The sequence below is a fragment of the Pieris napi genome, chromosome 15 (genome assembly GCF_905475465.1).
Source record: "Pieris napi chromosome 15, ilPieNapi1.2, whole genome shotgun sequence".
Lineage (NCBI taxonomy): Eukaryota > Metazoa > Arthropoda > Insecta > Lepidoptera > Pieridae > Pieris > Pieris napi.
In genome coordinates, this window is record NC_062248.1 from 11,940,791 (window position 1) to 11,965,888 (window position 25,098).

The following is a 25,098-nucleotide window of genomic DNA, read 5'->3' on the forward strand; positions in this document are numbered from 1 at the left end:
CAAACCTGGAAGTACATTATTAGTTTATGTGGAACATAAACACTTTCAACTATCAAAACGAATCGCAATGAAAGTCACCTGGCCAAGCCCTGGTCCGATCGCAGTCAAGCGTCCGTCCATGAGTATTGAGTAAGGCCACTCGATTGCCTTATTTAATTAAATGTCTAGAGATTCAATTAACTCTCTGATTTAACTACTTTACTGCGACATATACATTACACCTCCAGGAAAAATAAACGTGTGAAGATCACAAAAACAATGGGCAGACGACATCTGGAAGAAGTGAGATTTTCCGGGGATAAGTGGATGGAGAAAGTGAAGAACAAACTCAAATGGAAAGTTCAGCCTTTACCCATAAGAGATCCATAGAACACGATGAAATAGAAATAACAAAACTAACATGCATCTGATTTGTAACTTTTAAAGTATGGAATTATAGTGGCTTTATTTTTATTGTTATACCCTACATTCATACGATATTCATAAAGTAGATACATACCTTTGTTTAAAAATTATTATAATTTTTACAATTAATACATATGTATATACATACCTATAATAGCGTTGACACTCACTCATTCACTGACCGATAAGATGCCGATGACCGATGATTTTCTATATACATTAATTGTATTTAAAGTGAATGAAATATAAAAAAAATACATTATTATTAACTTTAACTGACACAACGCGGCCGCTCTCATATCGTTTGCTGAGTGTTTCCTTGATAGCCTCGTACGCGCATATTCGTCTTGCTATTGCTGTTCGGATGTGCCTTGAAATCTTACCTATGAGTTGATTTTCGTTCATTACTTCGTTTGCTATTATTAGGTACTTTGGCGATTGGAAGGCTCACTCATTGGATAACCTATATGATTATTGAAAAATCCGTGAATATTCAAGAAAAAGAAAGTACCGGAAATAAAATATTCTACTGCCGTGCCCCTATATTACAAGTACTTTTTACTTTATGGTGTTTGAAAATAGGCAATTTAAGGATTACAACAAAATAAAAAACATATAATAATTTTTGGGACGGCATTTATAACAATTTATAATTGATAGTGCTTAGGGTGATTTAGTATTTTCTTCTATCCAAGGTTTATACATGTACGTGTTTGCGTACACATCAGGGATATTATTAGCGCAGGGCCAGTTGAAGGACACGATACCGGCTGAGGTGCCGTTGCACACTAAGCTGCCGCCTGAATCACCCTGAAAATTTCCAATTACAAACATTGTACCTACATTGCACGCGGATAGTTAATTGGAATGTCATTATTATTATTAATTATACAACAATTGGTTAGTTTCATTCCTTAATATTAGTATTAGTTAAGTTAGTATGAGTTTTAAACAAAATTTAAGTTAGAATAGAATTTTTTAGAGGTCTAGTTTTTGTATGGCCCCTTTTAGGGTAAAAGCCTCTTCCATATTTTTCCATTTCTTTTTGTCTTGAGCACAATTCATCTCAGCTACATTCATCCAGTCACAGTTTTCGTTAGTCACAGAGTTTTTTTTTTAAGCACTGAGGGTAGTCGCAACGTTTACATCGAGTCCTCAAAAAATAATCAATTTAAAATAGTGAATCGTAAAAATATACTATAACAAGTAATAATTAGACAATATCAGTGGACTATCTATCTCTGGAATGTCATTATTTTTCGATAATTCATAAAAATTATATTGTCTGTTACGAAAGAAGTAATCGTTATTACTAAGAAGTTACTTTGATGTATCTAAGCTATATCTGCACCCCTAGGCTGTGTCATATACCGTTGAAAAAGATTAGTTGCAAAATGATTCAGCTCTCAATGATTCGTGCATATTTACAAAAATCGCGACGCGCTCTTTAAAGATATACTCACTTGGCACGTTCCTTCTTCACGTTCGTTAAGGGTACACATTTGGCTGGACCTAATAATGACTCCGTTCTTTCCATTTAACTTCTTATTGCACTGGTCGCTAGTTAAAGTTTTTACATACAGATACTGCAATTTGTCAGGCGAGGACCAACCAGCGCCCTAAAAGTATACAAATTACCTATTAATTCAATTTTTATTTAAAAATATAAGTTGGAAATATATAATAATAATAAGCCTATTTATTTCCTGTTTTACAATAGTTGGTAGTTGCTATATTACAGTAACCAAAAATATTGATTTTTGTTAATAGGTTAGCTTAGATTATGTTAGTAATATAGGTATGTAAATATATTATTTATTTATGAATTAACTGGAAGCCCGGTTTGGGTAAAGGCCTCCTCCAAAGATGTCGGTGCTATGGAGTGCCAGTTTATGCCAGCTGATCTTTTCAGATCATCTTCCCAGCGGTCTAAGGGTCTTCGAAAGGGTTCCGCCTGATTTTTCGAACTTTTTAAGGTTGAGTTTGAGATTTGTATCTTTGGCGGGTTTTGGTCGTAATGGTATGACGTAAGGGAAGGGTATGACGGGTCTGGGCGTTACTGCATACGATGTTTTGCATTTTCTGAGAAGATTTACTATGGTAACATATATATATTTTATTTTACCATAGGAAAGTAGAGATTTCAACGAACTGAAAGCACACCAACTTTTTGTAAAAAGCTGATATTTTGACGGGTGAATTTTCGATTGAAAATTAGGGTGTTTTTTCGATATTCATTCAAAATAAGGTGAAAAAATAAATATTTTTAATCAAATAAATTACAGCGTATTTGGGACATAGAAAGGTAAGTTTTCACCAAATTTCGTTAAAAAAAAAGAAATTTGTAAAAGATAAAAATTAAAAACCAAAAACTTGGTTTTTTGAATTCTTCACATAAATTTTGAGGTTATGTGAAAAATGTGTGAATACAAAAGTTTTAGATCTTTTTATTACCTACATTTTTGCCATTTAACTTTCTTCGATAGGACTTTTAGTTTTTTGACTTTTGTTTTAGCTACCACAATCGAGAGTTTCGTACAGGAAATTATTGGGCGTCTCATCAAAATAAAGCTACTCACGGAAAATTAGCTTGATAGTAATCAAGTGCAAAAATAGGCGATGGATCCTGGACTATTCTATTTTTAATTTTTAAAAATATACAGAGGTAATGTTAACTGTGCCGCGGTACCCACATCTCTCCTCGATTTAGGTGATACAACTATCTTCAATTAGAAATATATATCTCCACAAAATTATTAACTCACAAGTTGACCCCAGCCGCTCACTATACACGACAATCCAGCCGTGATATCCTTTGTGGGTAATGGCAGGGGCTGAACTTTTTTATTGAATTCAATGGCCTCTTTCGTACTTATAACAGCAATATCATTGTCAAATTTGTTTGGCTTGTTATGTTCTTTGTGAGCAATGACTTTGCTTATTTCATACGATGTACCACCTCTCGTTCTCGATAATGTACCAACTACAGCGGTAAACTCTGATGGTTGGCGACTGAAAAAAAAATTCAAACTTATTACATATAATTTTCAGACTCTCAGACAAAAAACGGCAGCCTGTTATACACTTAGATCAGCGATTTACTGCACATATGTATGTATTATTAGACCTTTTGACACAATGGGCAGCTGTCAGTATCCATCTGTCGGAGATGACAGCAGCGCCACAGAAAGTCCAGTTACTTTTTGTTTTTAGAGCGACTTGGTGTGGCACAAGCCCTTCGGGTGCGTCTCGGCCACCCACCACTCGGGTCTCGGGCTCTTGAGCTCCTTTCTCGCCTACAATAAAAGGCACTGTACTTAATTTGTATATAAATAAAAAAAATTGATAAATAAGAATATTAAGAAAACTTACCCTGTGCGCTCCATGCGACTAACAGGATATCTTTGAGACGCCCATCATCAATGATACTTCTGTAGTGAATACACATATTCATTTATAAACATTTCTTTTTATATAGACCATGTACTCTATTTTTTTAGAAATAGTACAAAAACTCTAATACAATGTTAAATTACATTTTATCTGATAATAGAAAACGAAAACCTTGTCAAAATTAATGATTAGGTACTAAGCAATTAGCATAAAAATTACTTACAGATATTCGAACCAAATTATTGTTATTTGACATTGAAACTATGACGTCAACGTTTTCTAATTAAGAATTTGCATATTTCATAACACGTGGATATGCCACGCATTTTTTAATAATAATTATGATTCCTAAATCCTATTGTAGTTACAGAAGATGGCGAATAAAATGTAGGTACGTCGAAACAGCTTGTAAAATCGCTTTTTTCGAATAACCAAGAAATTAATTGGTGCTGCTATAAAAATTAACCTAGTATCTGATAAATAGTTGATATAGATAAACTTTTTTATATGAAGCAACATAATTATAATTTTTATCTCAGAAGCGATTTGATGCATTCTTGATCATGCCTTGTCTCCTGCAGACATAAAATGAGAAAAGGAAAATTATCATGAAGGTTGTTGCTTAAGTTTCATATTTTTTGTAAAATATCAGTATTTTTATAAGTAGGTACCTATACTAAAATATTATATGTAATCGAAAAGTCAAAAGTCAACAATCATTTATTCATAAATAGGTAACACAATGTACACTTATAAACGACAAAAAATTTTTTTATATTAAATGCTTCAAATTTTACATTTACTGCCAGTTCTCAAATCAAGGGCGTAGAACGGAAGAGAAGAACTGACAACAAACTCTCCGCCATTTTTTTAATCGCTAAGTTTTTTTGTTTTACACAATTTTTGTAAGGAGCTGCAACCATTACACCATGTTCCACATGACAAGTAATAAATAATAATAAAATAAATTAAAAACAAAGATTTATCCTCCATCAGCAGGAGGCATGGTGAAATAGGAACACGCACTTACATTCACGTGGGAACAACACGCAAATACATAGTCGAAATAACTAACACCACCGCATACACGAATTCAAGTACGACCAGTCACCACAAGTAGAACTTGTTCATGAGAATGACGCATGGCCAGCCATCGGCCCCCTCGCCATACTTTAGGGAGAGAGACAACCCGACGCATGGAAGCCGCCACAAGCAATGACATTTAAGCGAGCCTGACGATCCTTGAAATGTGATCTTGGCTACATAAGAAAATAATAATAATATCTACTAATTATACTGAAATAATTTGATACCACATGGATCACGGTTTGTTCTCACTTTACATTAAAACAGTCGTGGATGTTGACGATCGCCCCAAAGTCTGGAAATGCAGCCGAGAGATTCAGTTGCGTTACCGCTTTAATTAATTTAATAATTTCAGCGTAATAATAATAATAATAATAATAATAATAATAATAATTTATTTTTTGCAAGAATATGGTACAAAATGTTAAGGTGATACAATCATAAATCGTTCGCATATTCTGCCACACACGATGGCGCGCAAATTTGTCTTAAAGTATTTCACATTATTATTCAATGTCAATTATTCTTATACTATCTAGTCTATTATATTATATACATTATATCATTAGCTTTATATCAATTACGGTGTTTCATGCAAATAATCATTTATTGAATAGTACATTTTTTCTAAAAGTAATTCACTAAGTCGCTTTTTAAAGAATCTAGACGGAAGATCTTTTAATTCTTTTGGTAATTTATTGTAGACTTTAATTGCCATACAAAAGCTGTTTTTCCGAAACAGTTCCAGATAGATTTTTGGCACAGCCAATTTCATCCCATGTCTACTTTTTACTTCAACTTCTACATTCGACTTAAAAATATGTATGTTTCTGTGCACGAATAAGGATATCTCTAAAATATAAATACATGGAAGAGATAAAATTTTGAGCTTCTTAAATAAAGGTACGCAACTATCAAGACAGTTTGCTCCACAAATTGCTCTAATACATTTCTTTTGAGCCTTAAATACCCTATTTACTTCGACTGAATTTCCCCAAATTATAATTCCATATCTAAGTATAGATGAAACATATGCATGATAAGCAGCTAATACCGTAGCATGGTTAACAGTTTCCCTTAGTCGTTTTAACACAAAAACAAAACTGTCTATTTTGTTCTGTAATTTTTCAATACCAAAAGTTCAAAATGTTGCTTGTGTTGCCTGTGTAGAAGTTGTGTTCAAATTATTGAATTTCAACTATCCTTCAATTGATAATAAATGATTTCTTATCAAAACCCAATTAAAGCTTCTATACTTTTAGGTATACATATTGATATAACATTAAGGTGTTGGATTAAACATCCTTCTGTTTCATATAAGTGCACATTGTAAATTAACTATTAATTGGAAGTTATAAACAAAACACGTAACCATTAATATGTACTGTAATATAAATAAACTTATTACTTACTTATAACTTAGTACTTACTTACTTAAGTTGCTCCATTGATAGATGGATTGTACGGTACATAATTTGTCACGAATGAATAAGGAAAACAACATTTTCACCATATTTATAGTAGGTAGGTTATTATCGGCTAGGCATTTTTTTTTCATTTATTTCTTTACATGATATTATTATGTAATACACTACATTAAATTGTTTTTATTTGAATTTATACCAGGAAGGAACCCAAAATATGTTTGAAGTAGTTCTTTTCCTTGAATAATCAATCTAATTTTTATCAAATAAAATAGTAAATATTATGTTTACAATGATGAAAATTTAGACAATTAACACTTTTCAACTTGGCGTTGCGCAGAGATGTGGGATCTCTCTCTATCTTCTACCAGTTTTACCATGGAGAGAGAATTCAGAGAAGTTTTTTGGGGCTGAATACGAAATTTCACCCGGATCCCTTCTAAGCCCGTCGTTTCATATCGTCGTCGTGCTATTCCACTGCTTTTTAGACATGAAACGAATAATGGGGGACTTATATTTTTTTTTATTAGTATTATTTTTTAATAGTTTGAGGTCTCTTGGAGGTTGGTATCTCTCAGGGAAGACTCCCATCGGGAGTCGACTCCACAGTACTTTAGTTCGCAAAAGAAAATGTATTGTGAAACGAACTGTGTAACACTTCCAGTCATCAATCAAAGTGATTTTGATTACAGTTATGTTAGATGTTTAATGATGTTGTTTTTTTTTTTCTTACATTTTTAATTATTAATAAGTGATTTGTAAAATAATGTACGAATTATTTCTTCTCCGCGATGTCTTATGTATGCTCTTATATAATGCTCTCTGTAACTTGATCTCACTATTATTAAGAAAAAAAAATACCAAAACCATTTTATTTATTTTATATTTTATCACAGCATGTAAGTCACTTAGGAACTACGCAATGTTACAAATAACCCTTTAGATAATTAATTCTAATTCTAAATAAAATTAATCCTAGGAACATTGTCATGTATATGATTGTCATTATTAAGTTTGTCATACTATTATAATAGACTTATTAAAGGTTAAAATAGGGACGGAATAGTTAATTCGATTTAATACCGTTTCGTGGAACCGAGTCTCACAATAATACTTTATTGGAAGCATATATTAAATCCTAATTAAAATGAATATTATCTTTTTATTTGAGGAGTTGAAATCGGTGCCCTTATTATAAGGTAGTTCATACATCTGATGCAGTCTTTACTTTATCAAACCCGTGGTTCAGCCAAAGAGGGCGCTTTACGCGTTAAAGATCCAGTTAAAATATTAACGATATGATATGAAAAAGAGTTCATTCCTAATGTTGCTCAAAGAGCAGTGACCGTGCTGAGCTCGTCGCTGATCCTTCTGTAGCGGAGGTGGGGGGGAGCAGCGTTTTCCGATTCTAGAGTAAATGCGTCGATATCGGCCGATCCTTTTAGGAACATCTGAAAAGATTATATTCAAGGTTTACTGTATATACTTATAATCGAATCTTTTGTGATTGAGAATTTTGATCATAGTTTCCTAATCTTTTTTGTGCGATGCCCCACCTTAAAAAAAAATCAGTGGCGCTACAACCTTCTTGGGTTTGGAATGGATTTCTGAATCTGTTTCATGATCATTTTTCAATCTAATAGACAAGTAGGTGATCAGCCTACTTCCTGACACACGACGTCGACTTTTTGGGTCTAAGACATGTCGGTTTCCTCACGTATTTTCCTTCACCGTTCGAGCGAATGTTAAATGCACACATAAGAAAAAATCCATCGGTGCACAGACGGGGATCGAACCTTCGACCTCAGGGATGAGAGTCGCACGCTGAGCCACTAGGCCAACACTGCTCATGTCCCACCATAAACCATAGAACACAAATCTTTGAAAAAAATATATCTTCAACTCTTATATAAGTTCTCTTTAAAGAATAAAATTGGGACCTGTTCGAGCGACGTCTGGTTGAGCGTGAAGTCTTCCACGAGGCCGTCCCTCTGCAGCTCACTCATCACTCGGAATATTGAACTCACCGGCGTCACCGTTTCCTTTCCCGACTCTGGAATTATAACTGAATAAAAAATCTGAACTTTCGACATTTCAATATCTGAGACTATTTCATCTCACCCGTGACGAGAGTGGGCACGATGAAGTGAACGGCGGCGGCGTGAGCGGCGGTGAGCGTGGCGTGAGGAGCGTGCTCCGAGACGCGTTCCCAGACCGCGCGGACGCCGCCAGGATTCGCTTCACACACTCGTGCGCACACTACGTATCCACCGCCAAACCTGGAAATACATTATTAGTTTAAGTTGAACATGGACACGCCCAATCAAAGTGAATGGCAATGAAAGTCACCTGGCCAAGCCCTGGTCCAGCGGCGAGATCGCAGTCAAGCGTCCGTCTCTGAGTAGGGCCACTCGGTGCGCTCGTCGCGCGTCGTGCAGCGCGTGCGTGGAGAGGAGCACGCCGCGTCCCGCTTTGCACGCGCTCAGCCACGCGCGGGACACGCAGGCCCGAGACCCGGGATCCATTCCGCTAAAATAATCAATCGATGACTAAAGCGATTAATAATATTTGTTTAGAAAACTAAAAAATCTAAATATTGGTTGTTTGTAAAGTAGGTTTACGATCGAGATGTTTACGTGAAAACGTCTTATTGGTGATATGTTTTTGGGAAGTAAGGAATTAATGAAGATAACAATTTTTTCAAATTTTAAATTACATCTATCGTTTTATTCACACTTTTGATGATAAATTTCGGGTGTAAAATGACAAGTTTACTTATTCGACTATGATATACATTTTTCTTCATACATTCACGGAATGACTGGCAGCGCTCGAGATGAGACGGGAGATCGGTCCGTCTCTCTCTCGTTATACCTGCGATCGCGCTCGTGAGGTTTTGGTGTGACACAAGTTTCTGAACATGTCACCCGACTAAAACGATTTTAAAGACGTTATCACGTCAAAAGAGTAATCTGTATCCACCGATGGATTATGAGGACGTCGGGCACTTACCTGGTGGGCTCATCCAGCAAGACGAGGGGATTCCGCCCCATGAAGGCGACGGCAGTGCACAACTTCCGCTTGTTGCCGCCGCTCAACACGCCGCTGCGGCTCGAACTGTATTTGGTCAATTCGAACTGCTCCAACGTGCGCTTTATCACCTGAAACGTCCATTGTTTCAAATTCAAAGATCTCTTATACTGTTGTCCTTTAACCATGATTTTTAAAAAACATTTTGATTCGTTTTTTAGAAAGATCTAAAATGCGTTTTAATAATAATATTAATTAATTAATGATTGAATATTTTAAATAAAAATAATTGTTTAAGGGAAAATTATCGCCATCATTTGAGAGAAAAAGTAATCAATGAAAAAGTTACAATAATTAAAGACCAAATCAGTATAATTACACTATCTCTTTGACTTTTACTTAAGAAGGTAATTTATTAGAAAACAATCTGTCACCAAAATCAAAATAAATACACATTGTTTTAATGCACAAAATGCAATTGGAGAATTCGCATGCTTTATTCTGGATAATCAAAAATTTATGAATGCTCAGATTATCAGGAAATATTCTGATCGAGTCAATTGACTGGTGATTTTTATTGTTACTTTGGTTAATGATTCAAATTCCTTCAATTACTTTAAGGAATCATAACTTAATTTGTTATAATTGAAATCATTTACGAATTAAAGTACGAATATTGTAACGACCAATAACAGCAGAGCATATGCCATCTGGACTTTGGACAGCACGTTCAGGGAACGTAGGGTAGTTCTGATTGAGTATTCAATGGAGCATTGTGGTGATGAGAGATTGTGATGAAAAGTGAGATCGGGGCCTTGAAGCAGCTGCTTGTTATAATTAAAGCTTCAATGTTATTTATAATGTTAAAAGGAATCAATCTAAATGAAATACTGTACGGTGATTATTTGTGTCTTTTATGCTCTCACTTTACCCACATGACGCCCACTAAACCCTCTAAAGACGATATCTGACAAATATGTTTTTATTAAAATACAAAATAATTATTACCTCTTCATCGGTGAGGCCTCTCAACTTGCAGAAGAACTGCAGCGTCTCTCTCACCGTGAGCAGAGAGTCCAAGGCGTCTCGTTGGGGACAGTAGCCTTCAACCCAAATTAAACATTAATTAATGAACAAAAGAGATTAAACTAAAATGGAAGTGTTAGTTTCATACTGATAAGTCCCCGGCAGAGATCTCTTTGGCTCGCCTCGTGCTGGTGGACGTACACGTGTCCGGAGGTCGGACGCACTTCGGCCGTCAACATCGCGAACGTACTCGACTTGCCAGCGCCGTTCTGACCCACCAAGGCGGTGCACTGCAAGTGTACGTACATTATAACATATAATTTAAACAAATATATAGGATACTAACGGACCCGACAGACGTTGTCCTGCATGATATTTCAAGCATTTAGTAAAGCAAAGTATGAAAGTACCGACTTCAGTGCCATCTGGCGGGCTGATTTGTGAATCTAAACCATTCCCAGATCCCCTTGAACACACACAAAAAATTTCATCAAAATCGGTCCAGTCGTTTGAGAGAAGTTCAGTGACATACACACTCACAGAAGAATTATATATATAAAGATTATATTAGTAGTATAGTTCTAATAATTTAATAAATAACCTCGAAGGCCGGTATCCCCAAAGTCAGATCGTCCACGGCCAACCGGAAGCCGCTCACGGCCGGATACATTTTGCTGACGTGCACGCAGGATATGACGTCAGTCGCCTTGGCATCGCTTAGCGTGGAGCGTTTCAGCGAATTGCTCTTTAGGTCTTCGTTTGAGTCCACAAATCCTAAAATTTGGCTTTTATTATTAATTTTCATTTGTTTAGCTAATGTAGAGTAATTGGAGAATCTAGAAAGAAAAAACAAAACACAGCATACCGGAAAACAAAGGAAATACAACAATGTCAATAACCATGTTACCAAAATACTCCCCAATCTGGCTGGTCCCCGTGGGGAAAACGACACCCATTATCTTCTTAAGCTACATAAGAAAAATTAAGAACAGGACAATACAACAATGGACATGCGCTCTACGTCACAATAATTAAAATTAAAAGAATAAAATTAGAACTGAACAATGCATTGAGAAAAATTAAAGAAAAAAAAGGAAAATACAAAAATATGGAGAGGCCCCTTACAATATCACTAAAAAACTACCTTAATTTTTTACAACTTATTCGTATACTCACATTGAGAAACGTTAACTAACCAATTTTTTATTCATTACAAAGCCTTAATAATAATAGTAATCTTCACCGGCATTAATGTTCCCAATGGTGCGCAGACGCAACGGCGAAACCGCGGCCGTCACTCGACGCTCTTCGCGCACCACGTCTTCTTCAGAGGATTCGTCCCTTCGTCTGGTGTATCGGGGAGCAAATCTGGAAACCGACGTGCCAATCTTAGCTTCTCAATCGCTTATTTCAATATAAGCTTTCAAATTTAGATGCAGAGTCAAGTAAAAAGTTTAAAATAAAGCTGTGACATTACAACCTTTTCAGGTCTGGGCATCAGATTTCTGTGTCTGAATCAAGTACACAATGAAAAAATCACGACAAAATTAACGTACTTAAAGTTTTCAAGTCGCTCAACGTGCAGATATCATGAGCAATAATTTAATTAGAGAAAAATATATTTTCAATATTTATCCATAAAAATACCGCTTTATTACAGTTGTTTTCGAGTGAATAAAATGTCACTTAAAATAATAATACCTCGAAAGCAGATCGTCGAAGCAACCGTACTCGAAGGCCAGGTTGAGCACGAAGAGAGCGGTTCCGACCGCCAGCAGCGAGATGTAGTGGTACAGCACCAGGGAAGAAGACAGAGGATCGCGGTACGTGTCCATTCCGAAGGAGCCCAACACCTAACGTTCACAAATGTCAAAAGAATAACTTTATTAGCGACCGATTTGCTAAAATACTGCATTACTGTAGGAAAATAAATTAGAAGTAAAGAATATAGAACGTACCTGAGCCTGTATTGTGTTCTTAGCGATCTCCAAGAGGCCGTCGGCCAACACGAATTGTGGACTCAACAAAAAGACTTTATGTAAAACCCAGCGGGCGTGGTCCGTGGCCTGAAAAAATAATATGTTAACAAACATAAATAAAGAAAGAGATGTAGATGCTCAAGATAGAAAGAGATGTAGCCAGTTGAAGGTAGATGGAGATGGGTGAATGTTTCAAGGAATAAACGAAGTTTAATTATTATTATTATTTAATAAAAATAAGAAAAACTTACGTCGGAATCGGAAATGATGTCCAGCACCAGTAATATGGCGATACCGCCGAGAGCTACGAAGGTGTTGCCACAGAACAGCACCATGTTCGCCAGACTCGGCTCTTTGAACCACTTCTCCGACACGTACACTACGCCTGCGCACGCGTAGCTGCAATTTCAATATTCTTCAATAATAGAAATGGATTTTGATTTAAATATAAACCAAAATATTTGGACTACTAACCCGTACAAAACAATGAGTACACAAATGGCAGACAGGTTATTTCTCGCCACAAACACGGGGAAGTTGAATATCTTCAGGATCACCACAGTGATTGCCAAGTTTACGAGAATCACCTGTTGGAAACGAACTTATCAATATACAGGAGTAATCGTATTCGTATATTTAGTTTCCGGGTAGAAGTGGATGGAGAAAGCGAAGAACAAAATCAAATGGAAAGTTCAGCTTTTACCCATAAGGGATATCCATAGAAAAAGAAGAAATAGAAATAACAAAACTAACACGCATCTGATTTGTAACTTTTAATGTATAGAATTATAGTGGCTTTACTATTATTATTATATAATATCGTATGAATGTAGGGTACATTCATACGATATTCATAAAGTACATAACTTTCTTTAAAAATTTAATATTTTTTACAATTAATACCTACGTATTGCCCCAATTTGCTTTTAAAGTGTCAACTTTAACTGTTAGTCTAGTCGACAAGTTGAAAATGGAACAAAATAGAGATACTGCTCTTAAAATTATGTGCGATAGCTCATTGGATCCGGAATGACGTCTAGAAAAATGTGCTAAAAGCGTGTATTAGCACATAAAAAATTGCAAAAGTTATAGACCATTAAAGATGAAAAAAAAATGGCATTTAGTTTTTTGCCAATATTTAATAAACTTATAATATTTAAGAAATTTCAAATAAATATTCTGAAAGAAGAGGAAATTTCCAATAATAAACTCCTAACTCCCGGAACTCTATCTCCATTATTTATAATTTTAATTTAACGCTGAAAATAGGTCTGCAGGTGACATTTTTAGGATTCGCGCGTGGCGTCAAAAGCGACTACGGCACATTAATTAATTTATTTAAGGTATTGAATATTTTTTTTTAAATTTGAAAAAAAATATGGTGTGTTCTGAACACTATAATTAATTTATTCCCGTTAAAAATTTTACTTAAAGTTAATTTTTCAACAAGTTAAATAATTGTTAAGTAACGAAATTTTCTCGAACTACCGTCTTAATTGTAAGTGAAAAAAAAATGTTTAAATAATAGTCGTAAAACTATTTCGCTTCGTAGAGCCTTTCTTACATACATACTTAACAAGATCGTGCCATAAAAGTTAAAAAAATATTTATACTTTGTTTATAAATTTTTTTTTACTTAAACAAAAACTTAAAAATCCATGTAATGTTGTTAAAAAAATTTTTTTTTATCTAAATCATCATAAAATCGTTTTTTTATTAATACAAGATATTTATTGATTTGCAAAAAAAAAATTCCCGCCATTTGTTGATAAATTTTTTTTAAACAAATTGATTAAATCAATATTTAAAAAAAAAAAATTTCCACAACTTTATTACATTAAAAATGTTATGTTTAAAAAAAAAAAATTTTTTCCTTAATAACAATTTTTAATTGTTTATAATCGTTTTTTTTTAATTTTCCCTAATAATTAAATAAATAATTTTAAGAGCAGTATCTCTATTTTGTTCCATTTTCAACTTGTCGACTAGACTATGTACCCGATTATAACGCTTGTCATACCGAGCTATAATATATTACAAATATACCGAAATATACTTACACATATTTATCACCTAAAAACACACATGTAGCACACCCCCAAACACACTTCAACAAGCAGTAGTACATAATGTTCGTTATATATATTATATTTTATGTCTGTAATCGGTGTAGCTATTTCTTTAACTTAAAAATTGTAAATTATCTATTTTCTTAAGGTTATAAACAATATTACTTAAATAAATAATATTACGAACGCATTAATACAATTGGAATTTAATTTAGCTCCAAATACACCCACGGAGCGTTGCTCCAAATTATCTTCCAAGTGATTGGTGAAGGTGTTATTCATACCAACCCCGTCAATGATAAAAAATATATTAACAAGTCCAAATATACTAACAATCATATCACAGATCAAAGCCGAAGACCAGTAGACCGTCGGCGAGACCCCACACAGCAGTTGCAGACGCTTCTGCTTCTGAGTTCGCTCCGTGACGAGGTAGATGGCTGCGCCCGCGCTGACCAGGCTGTATCCTATGAGCAGCATCGCCGATATGCCCGCGTCGGCCACGTGCTGGTACCTGGGAGTGTGTTCCACATTGGTAACTTTTAAACGAATATATCGACGCAACGGGCCAATTCGACGAAGTGTACGTACACGTTATCCTTGTTCAGCTGTTCGTTGGATATCTTCAGAGGGTGCGTATGGAGCGTCAGAGTGGCGTCTTCTCCCGTGGAAGCCTTCAAGAGGGCCTCGTTGAGGTGGTTGAGGTACGCGGGGAGGGCGTGGTGCCCTTTGTTGTTGTACCACGACGTCAGATGGGTCACGTCGTCGCTCACTGACGATGAGTAGCCCCCGTATCTATGTATCGATGATGATAAAGATTAAAACCTCGCTCGTTTCTGGCACATTCATTATATTAGGTCCTTACATAGTAAAAGTAGATTTTTGTTATACTTCTTTTGGCGTGTTAGGAAAAAATTATGAAAGTCAATTTTTACGATGCGCGCGTACACCATCTCAAAAAACTGATACCCTGAATATCTGTTGAAACGTTGGTAAAACAGTCTGGGCTGCTAGTTGGCGCTTGCTCTGTTTTATCGACAAGTTGCATTGTCTGTCATGGCGTAGTTTTTCAGAGTCGTGTTAATTTAAACTAAAATAATGATTCTATAAGAATAAAGTGATAAAAAACAGTGTTTATTGTAAAATATGCTTAGTACATATTATATCGTTTCGATTGGAAGTGACCATTAAAATGGACAAGAAAAATGAAATTCGAAGAGGGAAACGCCTCTCTAAAGTGCTCGAAGAAAATTATTATGCCAAAGAAGTATAACTTATAACGCGTGTGCATAAGTACATGTTTTTTTTAAATATAATATATTTAATTAATCAAAGTATCTAACATTGGTATCTTTGCACTTTTGCCACCTTATTAAGTAGTTCATTGATCCCTTTACCAAAAAACATTTCGGACGGGAATAAATAAAATTTTTAGGCGGTTTTATTTTAAGGCGGTTTTGACTGCCCCATCAGAGTTGAATTTTTTGCCTTTCAAGAAGTTATCCAAATTTCGAAATGAATGCTAATCTAATGGAGCAATCTTCGGGGAGTACGATGGATATCTTAGACATTCCAATTGAACCTCCTCTAATTTGGTAGCAGCCTGCCTTGCGATTCTGTAACTCACTTTTCGAACTCACAGAGCGACCACCGATTCGATAACCGCTGTGTCAGTTCGAAAAGTGAGTTACAGAATCGCAGGGCAGTTGTGCATTGCGTGTTCACATTTAAATTGCTGATAAAATATATTTGCTTATTTAAAAAACCCTTTGAAATTTTACCTTTTTTCAAATTGAACGTAGGAAATTTCAAAGTTCAGTTAAGATATACTTACAAAGTAAATACGACCGTTTAAGATTTAACCAAAATCTTATGCAATAATACACAACACAATGAAAGTGATAAAAACATAAACTTGCCGTTTCTCAATATAAGCCTGTTGCGACGTGACGAGCCAATCGTTGAGAGTATTGACGTCGGGAAGCACCATCAAATTCGGTCGATCTAATTTTCCCGGAATTTCACATTGTTGAATCGTGTCCACACATTGACACGTTAGGGAGTCCTGCAAAATTTCATAATCATCACATATCTTGTCTTATTATTTTCATAGACAGTTTACTTTCAAACAGTTAGTTTTTTAACTAAAGTAATTAACAATAAGAATAACTACAGTAATACAATAGTAAGAGTAGTATCTATTATTGGTTTTAAGAAGAATCAAAAAATAAATCAGGGCGTTACAACCTTTTTAGGTCTAGGCCTCAGATTCCTCTATCTGTTTCATGACCATTTGTCAAGGAAACAGGCAAGTAGGACGGTCAGCCTCCTGTGCCGGACATACGCCGTCGACTTTTTAAATGGGCATACAGAAAGAAAGCCCATTGAGGCACAGCCAGGGATCGAACCTACCATCTAAGAGCCACTAGGCCTGCTAAATAAGAAGAATCACTGAAACAAAAACTCACCTCTTTAGTCCAATTTCGTGAGTTTTGTTCATATCGTAACATATCCATGACTCTCTTTCCAAGTATATTCTCGGGAACGGGATTCGATGGCCGGCTATGAAGTGCAAAAAGCATTTAAAATATTAACTTCCTTGAAAATGCTAAGACGTACTTTAACTATGCTAAGACAAAAATAAGGAATTAAACATTGAAAATATTCTTACACCAAATAGTCAGTGGTGGGTCGGTACAGATCCGGATGCAGCCTGAGCGAGATCTCGTTGTCCGCCGGAGGCCGGATGCTGGCGAAACCCATCGCCACCGTCACGAACAGAGATGGCAGCACGAGCAGGAGGAATAGCAACCACCTGCAAATACCAAAATAATAACACTGGAAATAGTATTAAATCTATATAGATAAAAATGAATCCCTATTTCCCTTGGTCAGTGCATCTCGCGTGAACGGCTGGACCGATTTCGCTAATTGTTTTTTTTGTTGTGTTTATTATTGTCAGGAGAAGGTTCTTATGAAGTTCAAATATCGTCAAAGAAGATGTGAGAAAATGAATATCGTTTAAAACAAATGCTTCGATCGGAGTTTTTATATTAAGATTTGTAACAAAATTGAATTTCTTAGAGGATATCAGAGCTATCACGTCTAATATTAAAAGTTCAATTTAATATGGAGTTTTGATAAGTTTGTACACGTTACTAACATACCACTTGGTAAACTTATTTATAAAGAAGAATATAATAGTTTTATTGAATATAAGATATCCAGAAAAACAAACAAATAATATTGTATATCATAAAGCATTAGAAAAATAAACACTTTGTTCTTGAAAATTTTTTTAGTTAATTATAGCAATTCGAAAACAATATTCATAGTTGAGACAGAACAACTGACCTGTTCCTAATATAATGAATGTATCTCTTGTGCAGCAGAGCCAGGAACTGTTGGGCGGCAGAAGCCTTGAGGGGCCCCTCGGGGGGCACCAGAGGGGCACGGTCCGTCTTTATGCTCGAAGAGGACGCACTTTTAGATGTCGCGTCTACGGCTGCAATCATACATATGATGTTTAAGGACGTTCACTACGGCGTCTCTTACTTAATGCGAAGAGATTTTATTACCCGAAGGATTACTAGGAACCTCATCCCGATCGCAGATGTTGAAGAAGACCTGTTCGAGGCTGGTGCACTCCATGCCGTAACTGCGGTACCCGAGACTGCCGGAGCTGCCTTCTAGGGTCGAACACAAGACCTCGAAACTGGGAAACGTAACCTCTATTATAGAATAGCTATCATTATTCACAATAAAGTTATTCAAAGATACGCTCAAATGTAGGTCTGAATAAATAAATATATATAGAGAAAAGTCACCAAATATAAATTAAATCTAATATTATAAGTATAATATTATAGTATTTTGTAATCTTCTGTAAATAAAAGTTTGTGTCTTGAAAAATATTGATTCAAGTTTGAATTTGTAGGTAGTCTATATATATATTTATTAAATCATATTTTAACGCATTAGTATGGGTAGCGTTTTGCTTCCGAAATATATCTAATGGCAACCACGAGAGAGAAAAAGCACACAAGGAAGACAGAGCAAGAGATGGACAGACGACATAAAGAGAATAGGAGGCACAACTTGAACATGAAGAGCTAATACTAGAATAGAATGAAAGCAGGTGGAAGAGGCCTATTTGTCACAGGACACGCTGATCACCAAAACTGGCACATCTCAATCAGCAATAAGGTTTAATAATAATAATTGTAACTCACTCGGTGCTGACGCCATCTTCGTCGTAGAAAGGAACGTTGATCTCCACTTCATCGCCAGTCACGTCGACCAAACTGGCATTGTTCACCACATTTCTGGTCAGCTCCAGAACTTGTCGAGTCTTTTCCTCGATATCCTGGGTTCCACCGGGATACAGGACGGTCAACTTGTATCCGGAGCCGAGGGTTCGCTTGATTTCTATTGGAGAACCGGTGGTGTGGATTTGACCCTGGAAATAGTAATAAGTTTCATTTCGATAATCAAGGTAAGAAAATGTATTATCGTATATCTCCACTACGAGGTTCGCGCATGTGTTGCCGACTTAATTTTAAGCAATATTTGTTATTGCGTATATACCTTATGCATAATGACGACCTGGTCGCTGAGGAGTTCCGCCTCGTCGAGGTGGTGTGTGGTGAGAAGTATGGTTCTGTTCACACGTAACTTCATTATCATGGACCATATCTCTCTGAAAATATTATTTTATATGTTACATATCCATTGCACTCCCTTTGCCCCGCAACACCGTTATAAAAGGAAATGGACAATAGAGATCAGAAGTTTTTATCGGATACCTCATATCGGACCGGTCAATTCTCAACTAGATAAGTTTATAATATAAATTATTTGTCGTGCACCTAATATCGGGCCGATTAAATAGTTATATTTAGTTAAGTATCATTATTGTAAAATTAATTAATTAAAGTAATTTAAAATTTACATTTTGTTTTTTTTTGAGATTCAGCGCTGGCCCTCACTTAATTTATATTATACCATTTTTTTTATTTAATTTTTTTATCGGCATCTCTATTCCTACTAACCTTCGAGCCTGAGGGTCTACTCCCGAGGTGGGTTCGTCGAGAGTGACCAGGTTGGGTTGTCCCACGAAGGCGAGCGCTACGCACAGACGACGCCTGGTACCACCAGACAGTCTGCTGACCGGCTCGTCACACACGTGTCCCAGAGATACTACCTTCAGAATACTGGATAAAATAAAACGCAAATTTTAAAAATATTTTTTCAAAACAATAAATAAAATTTTAGTAAAAACTCACCCGTCCACCTCAGAGCTAGGGGCATTATTAAGAGTTGCGTACAAGTGTACGTGCTCTCGTGCGGTCATGTGTTCGTAGAGTACGTCCCGTTGCGGACACACGCCCACCCGGGTAGACCCGCCCGACCCGGACCGGATTACCACTTGGCCGGATGTAGGCTTCAGCATTCCGGTTAAGATGTTGCTATACACGAATTAATAATTTGTTTTGAAAAAAAAAAACATTGTATTATTATTAAAAGAGCAGTGTTGGCCTAGAGGCTTCAGCGTGCGACTCTCAGCCCTGAGGTCGTAGGTTCGATCCCCGGCTGTGCACCAATGGACTTTCTGTCTGTCTGAGCATTTAACATTCGCTTGAGCGTTGAAAGAATACATGGTCAGGAATCCGGCTTTCCTTAGACCCAAAAAGTCGACGGCGTGTCAGACACTAGAGGCTGTCACCTACTTGTTTATTAGATTGACAATCATGAAACAGATTCAGAAATCTGAGGCCCAGACCTAAAGAGGTTGTAGCGCCACTGATTTTTTTTTATTATTATTAAAATCTTATTTTATACATACATGAGAGTACTTTTTCCAGCACCGTTGTGTCCCAGTAGAGTGGTGACTTGTCCCGGCCGTAACTCTACACTGACCCCGGAGAGCGCGGGTTTAGCTCCCCGGGAGTAAACTTTAGTGATGTTTATTATACTGACACCCGCTTTCTCGTCAGTCGAAGATATGTATGTTACGTTGCTTTGCACTTTTTTCAGACCTAAAATATAAGCAAATGTAATAATAGAGGTGCATACTAAATCTTAAAAAAAAATGGAAATTATTAAGTATACAACTTTTATTTGGTTATTAAGAACACGCATAACTATAGGAAGATACGAACCCCAGATTCTTTCGACAAAATGCCCCAAAAGGAAGTAGAGACAGGCGTCAACTACCATCATGGCGGCGGCGAGGCCTATATTCATGTCTCCGGCGTCGTCCGGAGATTCCCACAACTTGGACCAGTCTGCGCCCACGCCCATGGCCTCGAAGCGGCAGATGAAGAGAAACGCGTAACACAGCGACGACGACATCGAGAGGCTCTGAAGCATTCAAAATTATTTGAAAGGCCTAATGATTAAATTTTTCAAAATTGAATCAGTAACGAACGACCCCTCACCACAAAGATCTTGAGGCCACTGGTGAGGACGGCTTCGAGTGAGAGGATGAGCACGAAGGGCATGAAGGTCGTGAGATATCCCAACGCGGCACAAATGGCTCCGACGCTTGCCGACGTGAATAGTTTCCCCATCAGGTAACTAAATTTATATAGTTATTATTTAGTAAAGTTTACCACAACATACATAATACTATATCTATGGTATGTTACAAACTCTTTTATCTAAAATTTTTGACAATTTAGGTAAACATAAATGTTACAAAAAAATACAAAAATATATACAAAAAATATAATAATAAAATAAATACAAGATAAAATAAAATAAAATAAAAATACTAGAATTTTTTGACAAGCAGAAGCAAAAATCACCAGCAAAACAGCAGCTAAAACTGTTCAGCCCACTATCGAATCTATCCAGCTGATCTATCCGGATAAGTGCTGTTTGATCCGTTATAATCGCGAAGAATTCATTTAAATTGGGATAATTATTATTTTCAATTTATAAATTATCTTAATTATCACTCCTTGACACCACGGGTCTAGTGAAAAGACTGAAAAGGACAAAACCATTTGAACTAGTGAATTAGTGTTAGTGCACGTTAGTATTAAGTGCTAAACAGTTTCCTTTAATAGAGTCTGTAGTAGTGTTATTGGACACTTTCTTCTGATAAAAATCCTTTTTAGTAAATTAAGTTAGACTTAAATTACTCATTAGTCTTAAGTTAGGCCAGATCGTAATGTTCCATGATGTCTTAGTAAAGACACATGTATAAAAAAACACTATTAACTATGGCCACTGACGATACAAGTAATAAGTCAACACAAACTCACCAAAAGCTCAGCACGGAAAGTCCAAATATGAAGAGAAGAGTGAACGTGAGAGTCGGCGTAGTGTTGGGTAGAATCTTCCCGTAGTACAAGACGCAGGATACCAACAGCATCGTCACCGACATCTCGATCAAAGAGCTCAGGAACCACGACAGGGTGTGGTAGCTCAGGTTCACGCCCATCACAGACATCAGCTGGATAATAAATATCAATTCTTTATACTGTATGTTGGTCTGTATGTGTGCTTTATTGAAGTCGTCTTCGAAGAATGATAACGTACCATAGTATTTCCAGATTCCTTATCAGCCAAAGTAAATCTGACGGCTGACGAGACGGTGAACAGGAAAGAGAAGAAGAACGCCACTATCAGAGCTTGGGACTCGTAAAGAGACGTTTGGAAGCTGAAACAAAATATTTGGTCAAATGAGAAAATCGCGTCTATTTGACTTTCAATGGTTTTGTAGTGATAACTTTCAATGGGAGGGTAAATTGCTTCGTTACTTAACGCGTTACGGCGCTAGTCTGTCTTGCTTCTCTTTCTCTCACGCATATGTTAGCGGTAGGCAGGCTCCTCCTCTCTCACTCTAACGCTGCGCTAACCATACTTCGGATAAACGCTTTCGCCTCCATCTACTCAGGGCTGTGTGTGCGTTAGACTTATACTGTTAACAGTGCTCACTGTATATAACCTCAAACTATAACCGTTTGTGAAAGTATAAACCAAAAAAACATTTTTTTATCAACATTTTAGCTAAGCTATATTATATAGTTCAGCTTAGATTAGTTTAAGACTTAAGTTATCACTTTTGTCGGGCATCCCTATTCTTACAAGAAACACACACTTTTCTTATAAGTTCAACTCACATATCTTTTCTATAGCACGGGTAAGGGTTCTGCTGCGTGTATACCGCCCAGTCTTCATCAATGGAGACATCTCTCTTGGGTCTTCTGTCGGAGAGCTGGACGATGGCCTTCTCAACGATGTCCTGGACTTGGACGAAGCCACGGAAGTAACGCATGTTCTCCAGAAAACTGGCTTCCGGACCCGGAGTCCAAAGACTGATGAGAAATTGTTAAAATGTATTAGAATTTATACTTTTTTATAGAAAACGCTCTCCCTTTTAAACCGATGAGCCAATTTATTGCAGTTTCATTTAAATCAATTGTTATACTAAATTTTTCATTTAAACTAATATAATATACAACTCACTAGTTCTTGGTGCGTTTAGTGGTCGGCGCGTTCTCGATGTCCATACGTATCTTATATTCGATGTTCCTGGGAAAAGTCTCTTCATCGTGACTCATGTTGAGGAATACCAAACCTGAAATAAAATATTTCTTAAGAGTATTGCATCAAATATCTTTAGATCTATTCGAAAATATATTTTTATGAACAATGTTCCTATTTAACATGATCTTATATATTTTACCGGCGGTAAATTCATTGATCCTAGTTAACCTGGCCGCCTCTTCCGTCAATCTGTGTTCATCCGAGACAGCCTTGAAGCGGTCCAGATTGATGCAACGCATCAGGTCCGATGCCTTCTTCAGTAGACGGCCTAGACCCTGCAAAATATACAAAACCTCTTTAATATTTTTTCATTATAAGGATGTAGGTGATCAGATTATCACTTCTTTCCAATGTATTAAAGCGAAATCTATCACATCCGGCATTCGGTCAAACTCAAAACAACGTTATTCAGTACTTACGTATTAACGCCACCGCGGCAAAAATTCTGGTAACGATTTTATATATATTTGTCGATTATTTCCTAATTTTTGAATTTTTTAAAAATTATTATTCATTAAACCTAACCAAACAATAAATAAAAAGAGACGTTTAACCAAACAGTAAGTTAATACGTAAGTACCCGTTATTCATATAGGTAACCGAGTACACTTATGAATATCAACAGAAAAGATGTTAAATTGATTCTAAATGTACATTTAGTACCAGTTCGCAAGTCAAGGGCGTATAGCGGGAACTGGCAAGAAACTCTCCGCTACTGTTTTTAATCGTTAAGTTTTAAGTCAAACAAATTGTTTGAACTGGAGCTAATCAATCCCAAGGATTAAAATCATTTAAATATTCGTGAAATTTATAAAAAGCTTTATTAGTTTATTTTTTAAGTTTTCAATAAAAAAATAATTGTTTTAAAATATAAAATCGCTCGTTATAAAAGCACGGAAGCGTTACCTCGGAATCGCCAATTCCAGAAAGCAATTCGTCGACATCCATTTGCGGCGCGGACACGTTTCCGAATAGAGTTACTCTTATTTGACGATAATCCTCCGCCGATAACAAGTCTCCCAAGGCCTTCAGCCCCGCCCTGTGTTTTGACATTTTGTCTATAGAGGGAAAGGCATCCGAAAATGCGTGGATCAAGTTGAACATTTTCACCATCGGCGCAAATGTCGAGTTGGCCTGAAATTGTATTATTATGTATTCTAGATTTCTTGTTAGGCTGAAATTATTGAAATGGAATTATGTGATACCTTTTCAATGATCTTTAGGACGTTGGGGCCGTGAGGCGTGTAGAGGATCTTCCCCATGATCAGAGGTTTGACGAAACTCCAGACGATTTTGCCTCCCTCCATGTTTACGATATCCGTGTACACGGATCGACAGAAGTCCGCTGGGCGAATTTTAATAGTCGAATTATAATTTGTAAATATTTGTTACTTTCAGTATTTTAAGAGTACAGGATTATTTTAAACTAGTAGACTCGGCCAAGCGTTGCTGTGGCTAAGATTTTTGTTATATTACATTGTAGTAAACTACTATTCAAGAGAAACGGCAGGAGGACACCAGTCATGGGGACCACCATGCTTTTTTATACCATTAAATTGTAGCTTATGTGAAACGTTTGTATTTATTTTGATAAGGATAACCTAGGTACGAATAAAGAGCCTTTTCTAGCGGTGGTATTTGATTAAAAAAAAAATTCGCAGCGCACGCGATTGAAGGAAGTTTTTTGTTTATTTTTTTAAACCTTAGGTTAGATTATTCAAGTTTTAGTAAGCATCCCTAATTTTTTTGAAAATGAATATTCATTTTCAAAAAAATTAGGGGAATGAATCACTCGGAATTGGTGTAGCTTGCCAACGGTGAAAGAATTTTTGAAATCGGTCCAGTAGTTTCGGAGCCTATTCATTTCAAACAAACAAGAAATCAAATATTTCCTCTGTATAGTATAGATGTATTTCGCCTCTCAATTTACTAACTTGGCAACACTCGCAGCTGTTCCTCGTCCGGCTGCGAAGAGAGGTCGACGCTGTTCACGATGCTTTTGTAGAATCGGCTAACTCCAGACAGGAACGGCTTCCCGCACATCATGTTGCCCACCTCTGCCAGGGTTTCTGGGGCTATTCGTCAAATAAATGTCTTATTATCTTAATCTTGGTCTTTATTTAATCT

General features: G+C 36.3%; 2 protein-coding genes across 2 annotated transcripts in view; both read right to left on the bottom strand.

The window, feature by feature from the left end:
- LOC125056879 (chymotrypsin-2-like) overlaps window positions 1-3,853 on the bottom strand; it is a 30,722-nt gene extending 26,869 nt beyond the window's left edge. Inside the window, exons 1-3 of the mRNA XM_047660197.1 lie at window positions 3,778-3,853; window positions 3,533-3,701; window positions 3,171-3,417 (exon numbers count right to left, since the gene is read on the bottom strand). Of these exons, the coding sequence (XP_047516153.1) occupies window positions 3,171-3,417; window positions 3,533-3,701; window positions 3,778-3,853 (492 nt within the window). The remainder of the gene's footprint in view (window positions 1-3,170; window positions 3,418-3,532; window positions 3,702-3,777) is intronic.
- Window positions 3,854-7,166: 3,313 nt separating this feature from the next.
- LOC125056880 overlaps window positions 7,167-25,098 on the bottom strand; it is a 61,653-nt gene continuing 43,721 nt past the window's right edge. Inside the window, exons 36-70 of the mRNA XM_047660199.1 lie at window positions 24,906-25,046; window positions 24,177-24,316; window positions 23,878-24,105; window positions 23,111-23,246; window positions 22,891-23,002; window positions 22,545-22,739; window positions 21,961-22,081; window positions 21,684-21,874; window positions 20,853-20,991; window positions 20,574-20,775; window positions 20,258-20,450; window positions 19,698-19,880; window positions 19,464-19,625; window positions 19,000-19,111; window positions 18,645-18,871; window positions 17,991-18,127; window positions 17,767-17,917; window positions 17,084-17,227; window positions 16,881-16,974; window positions 16,332-16,477; window positions 15,004-15,207; window positions 14,746-14,926; window positions 12,818-12,930; window positions 12,595-12,742; window positions 12,323-12,430; window positions 12,066-12,217; window positions 11,608-11,732; window positions 10,966-11,138; window positions 10,513-10,654; window positions 10,347-10,441; window positions 9,321-9,469; window positions 8,658-8,837; window positions 8,430-8,587; window positions 8,249-8,361; window positions 7,167-7,759 (exon numbers count right to left, since the gene is read on the bottom strand). Of these exons, the coding sequence (XP_047516155.1) occupies window positions 7,640-7,759; window positions 8,249-8,361; window positions 8,430-8,587; window positions 8,658-8,837; window positions 9,321-9,469; window positions 10,347-10,441; window positions 10,513-10,654; window positions 10,966-11,138; window positions 11,608-11,732; window positions 12,066-12,217; window positions 12,323-12,430; window positions 12,595-12,742; window positions 12,818-12,930; window positions 14,746-14,926; window positions 15,004-15,207; window positions 16,332-16,477; window positions 16,881-16,974; window positions 17,084-17,227; window positions 17,767-17,917; window positions 17,991-18,127; window positions 18,645-18,871; window positions 19,000-19,111; window positions 19,464-19,625; window positions 19,698-19,880; window positions 20,258-20,450; window positions 20,574-20,775; window positions 20,853-20,991; window positions 21,684-21,874; window positions 21,961-22,081; window positions 22,545-22,739; window positions 22,891-23,002; window positions 23,111-23,246; window positions 23,878-24,105; window positions 24,177-24,316; window positions 24,906-25,046 (5,315 nt within the window). The 3' untranslated portion in view covers window positions 7,167-7,639. The remainder of the gene's footprint in view (window positions 7,760-8,248; window positions 8,362-8,429; window positions 8,588-8,657; window positions 8,838-9,320; window positions 9,470-10,346; window positions 10,442-10,512; window positions 10,655-10,965; window positions 11,139-11,607; window positions 11,733-12,065; window positions 12,218-12,322; window positions 12,431-12,594; window positions 12,743-12,817; window positions 12,931-14,745; window positions 14,927-15,003; window positions 15,208-16,331; window positions 16,478-16,880; window positions 16,975-17,083; window positions 17,228-17,766; window positions 17,918-17,990; window positions 18,128-18,644; window positions 18,872-18,999; window positions 19,112-19,463; window positions 19,626-19,697; window positions 19,881-20,257; window positions 20,451-20,573; window positions 20,776-20,852; window positions 20,992-21,683; window positions 21,875-21,960; window positions 22,082-22,544; window positions 22,740-22,890; window positions 23,003-23,110; window positions 23,247-23,877; window positions 24,106-24,176; window positions 24,317-24,905; window positions 25,047-25,098) is intronic.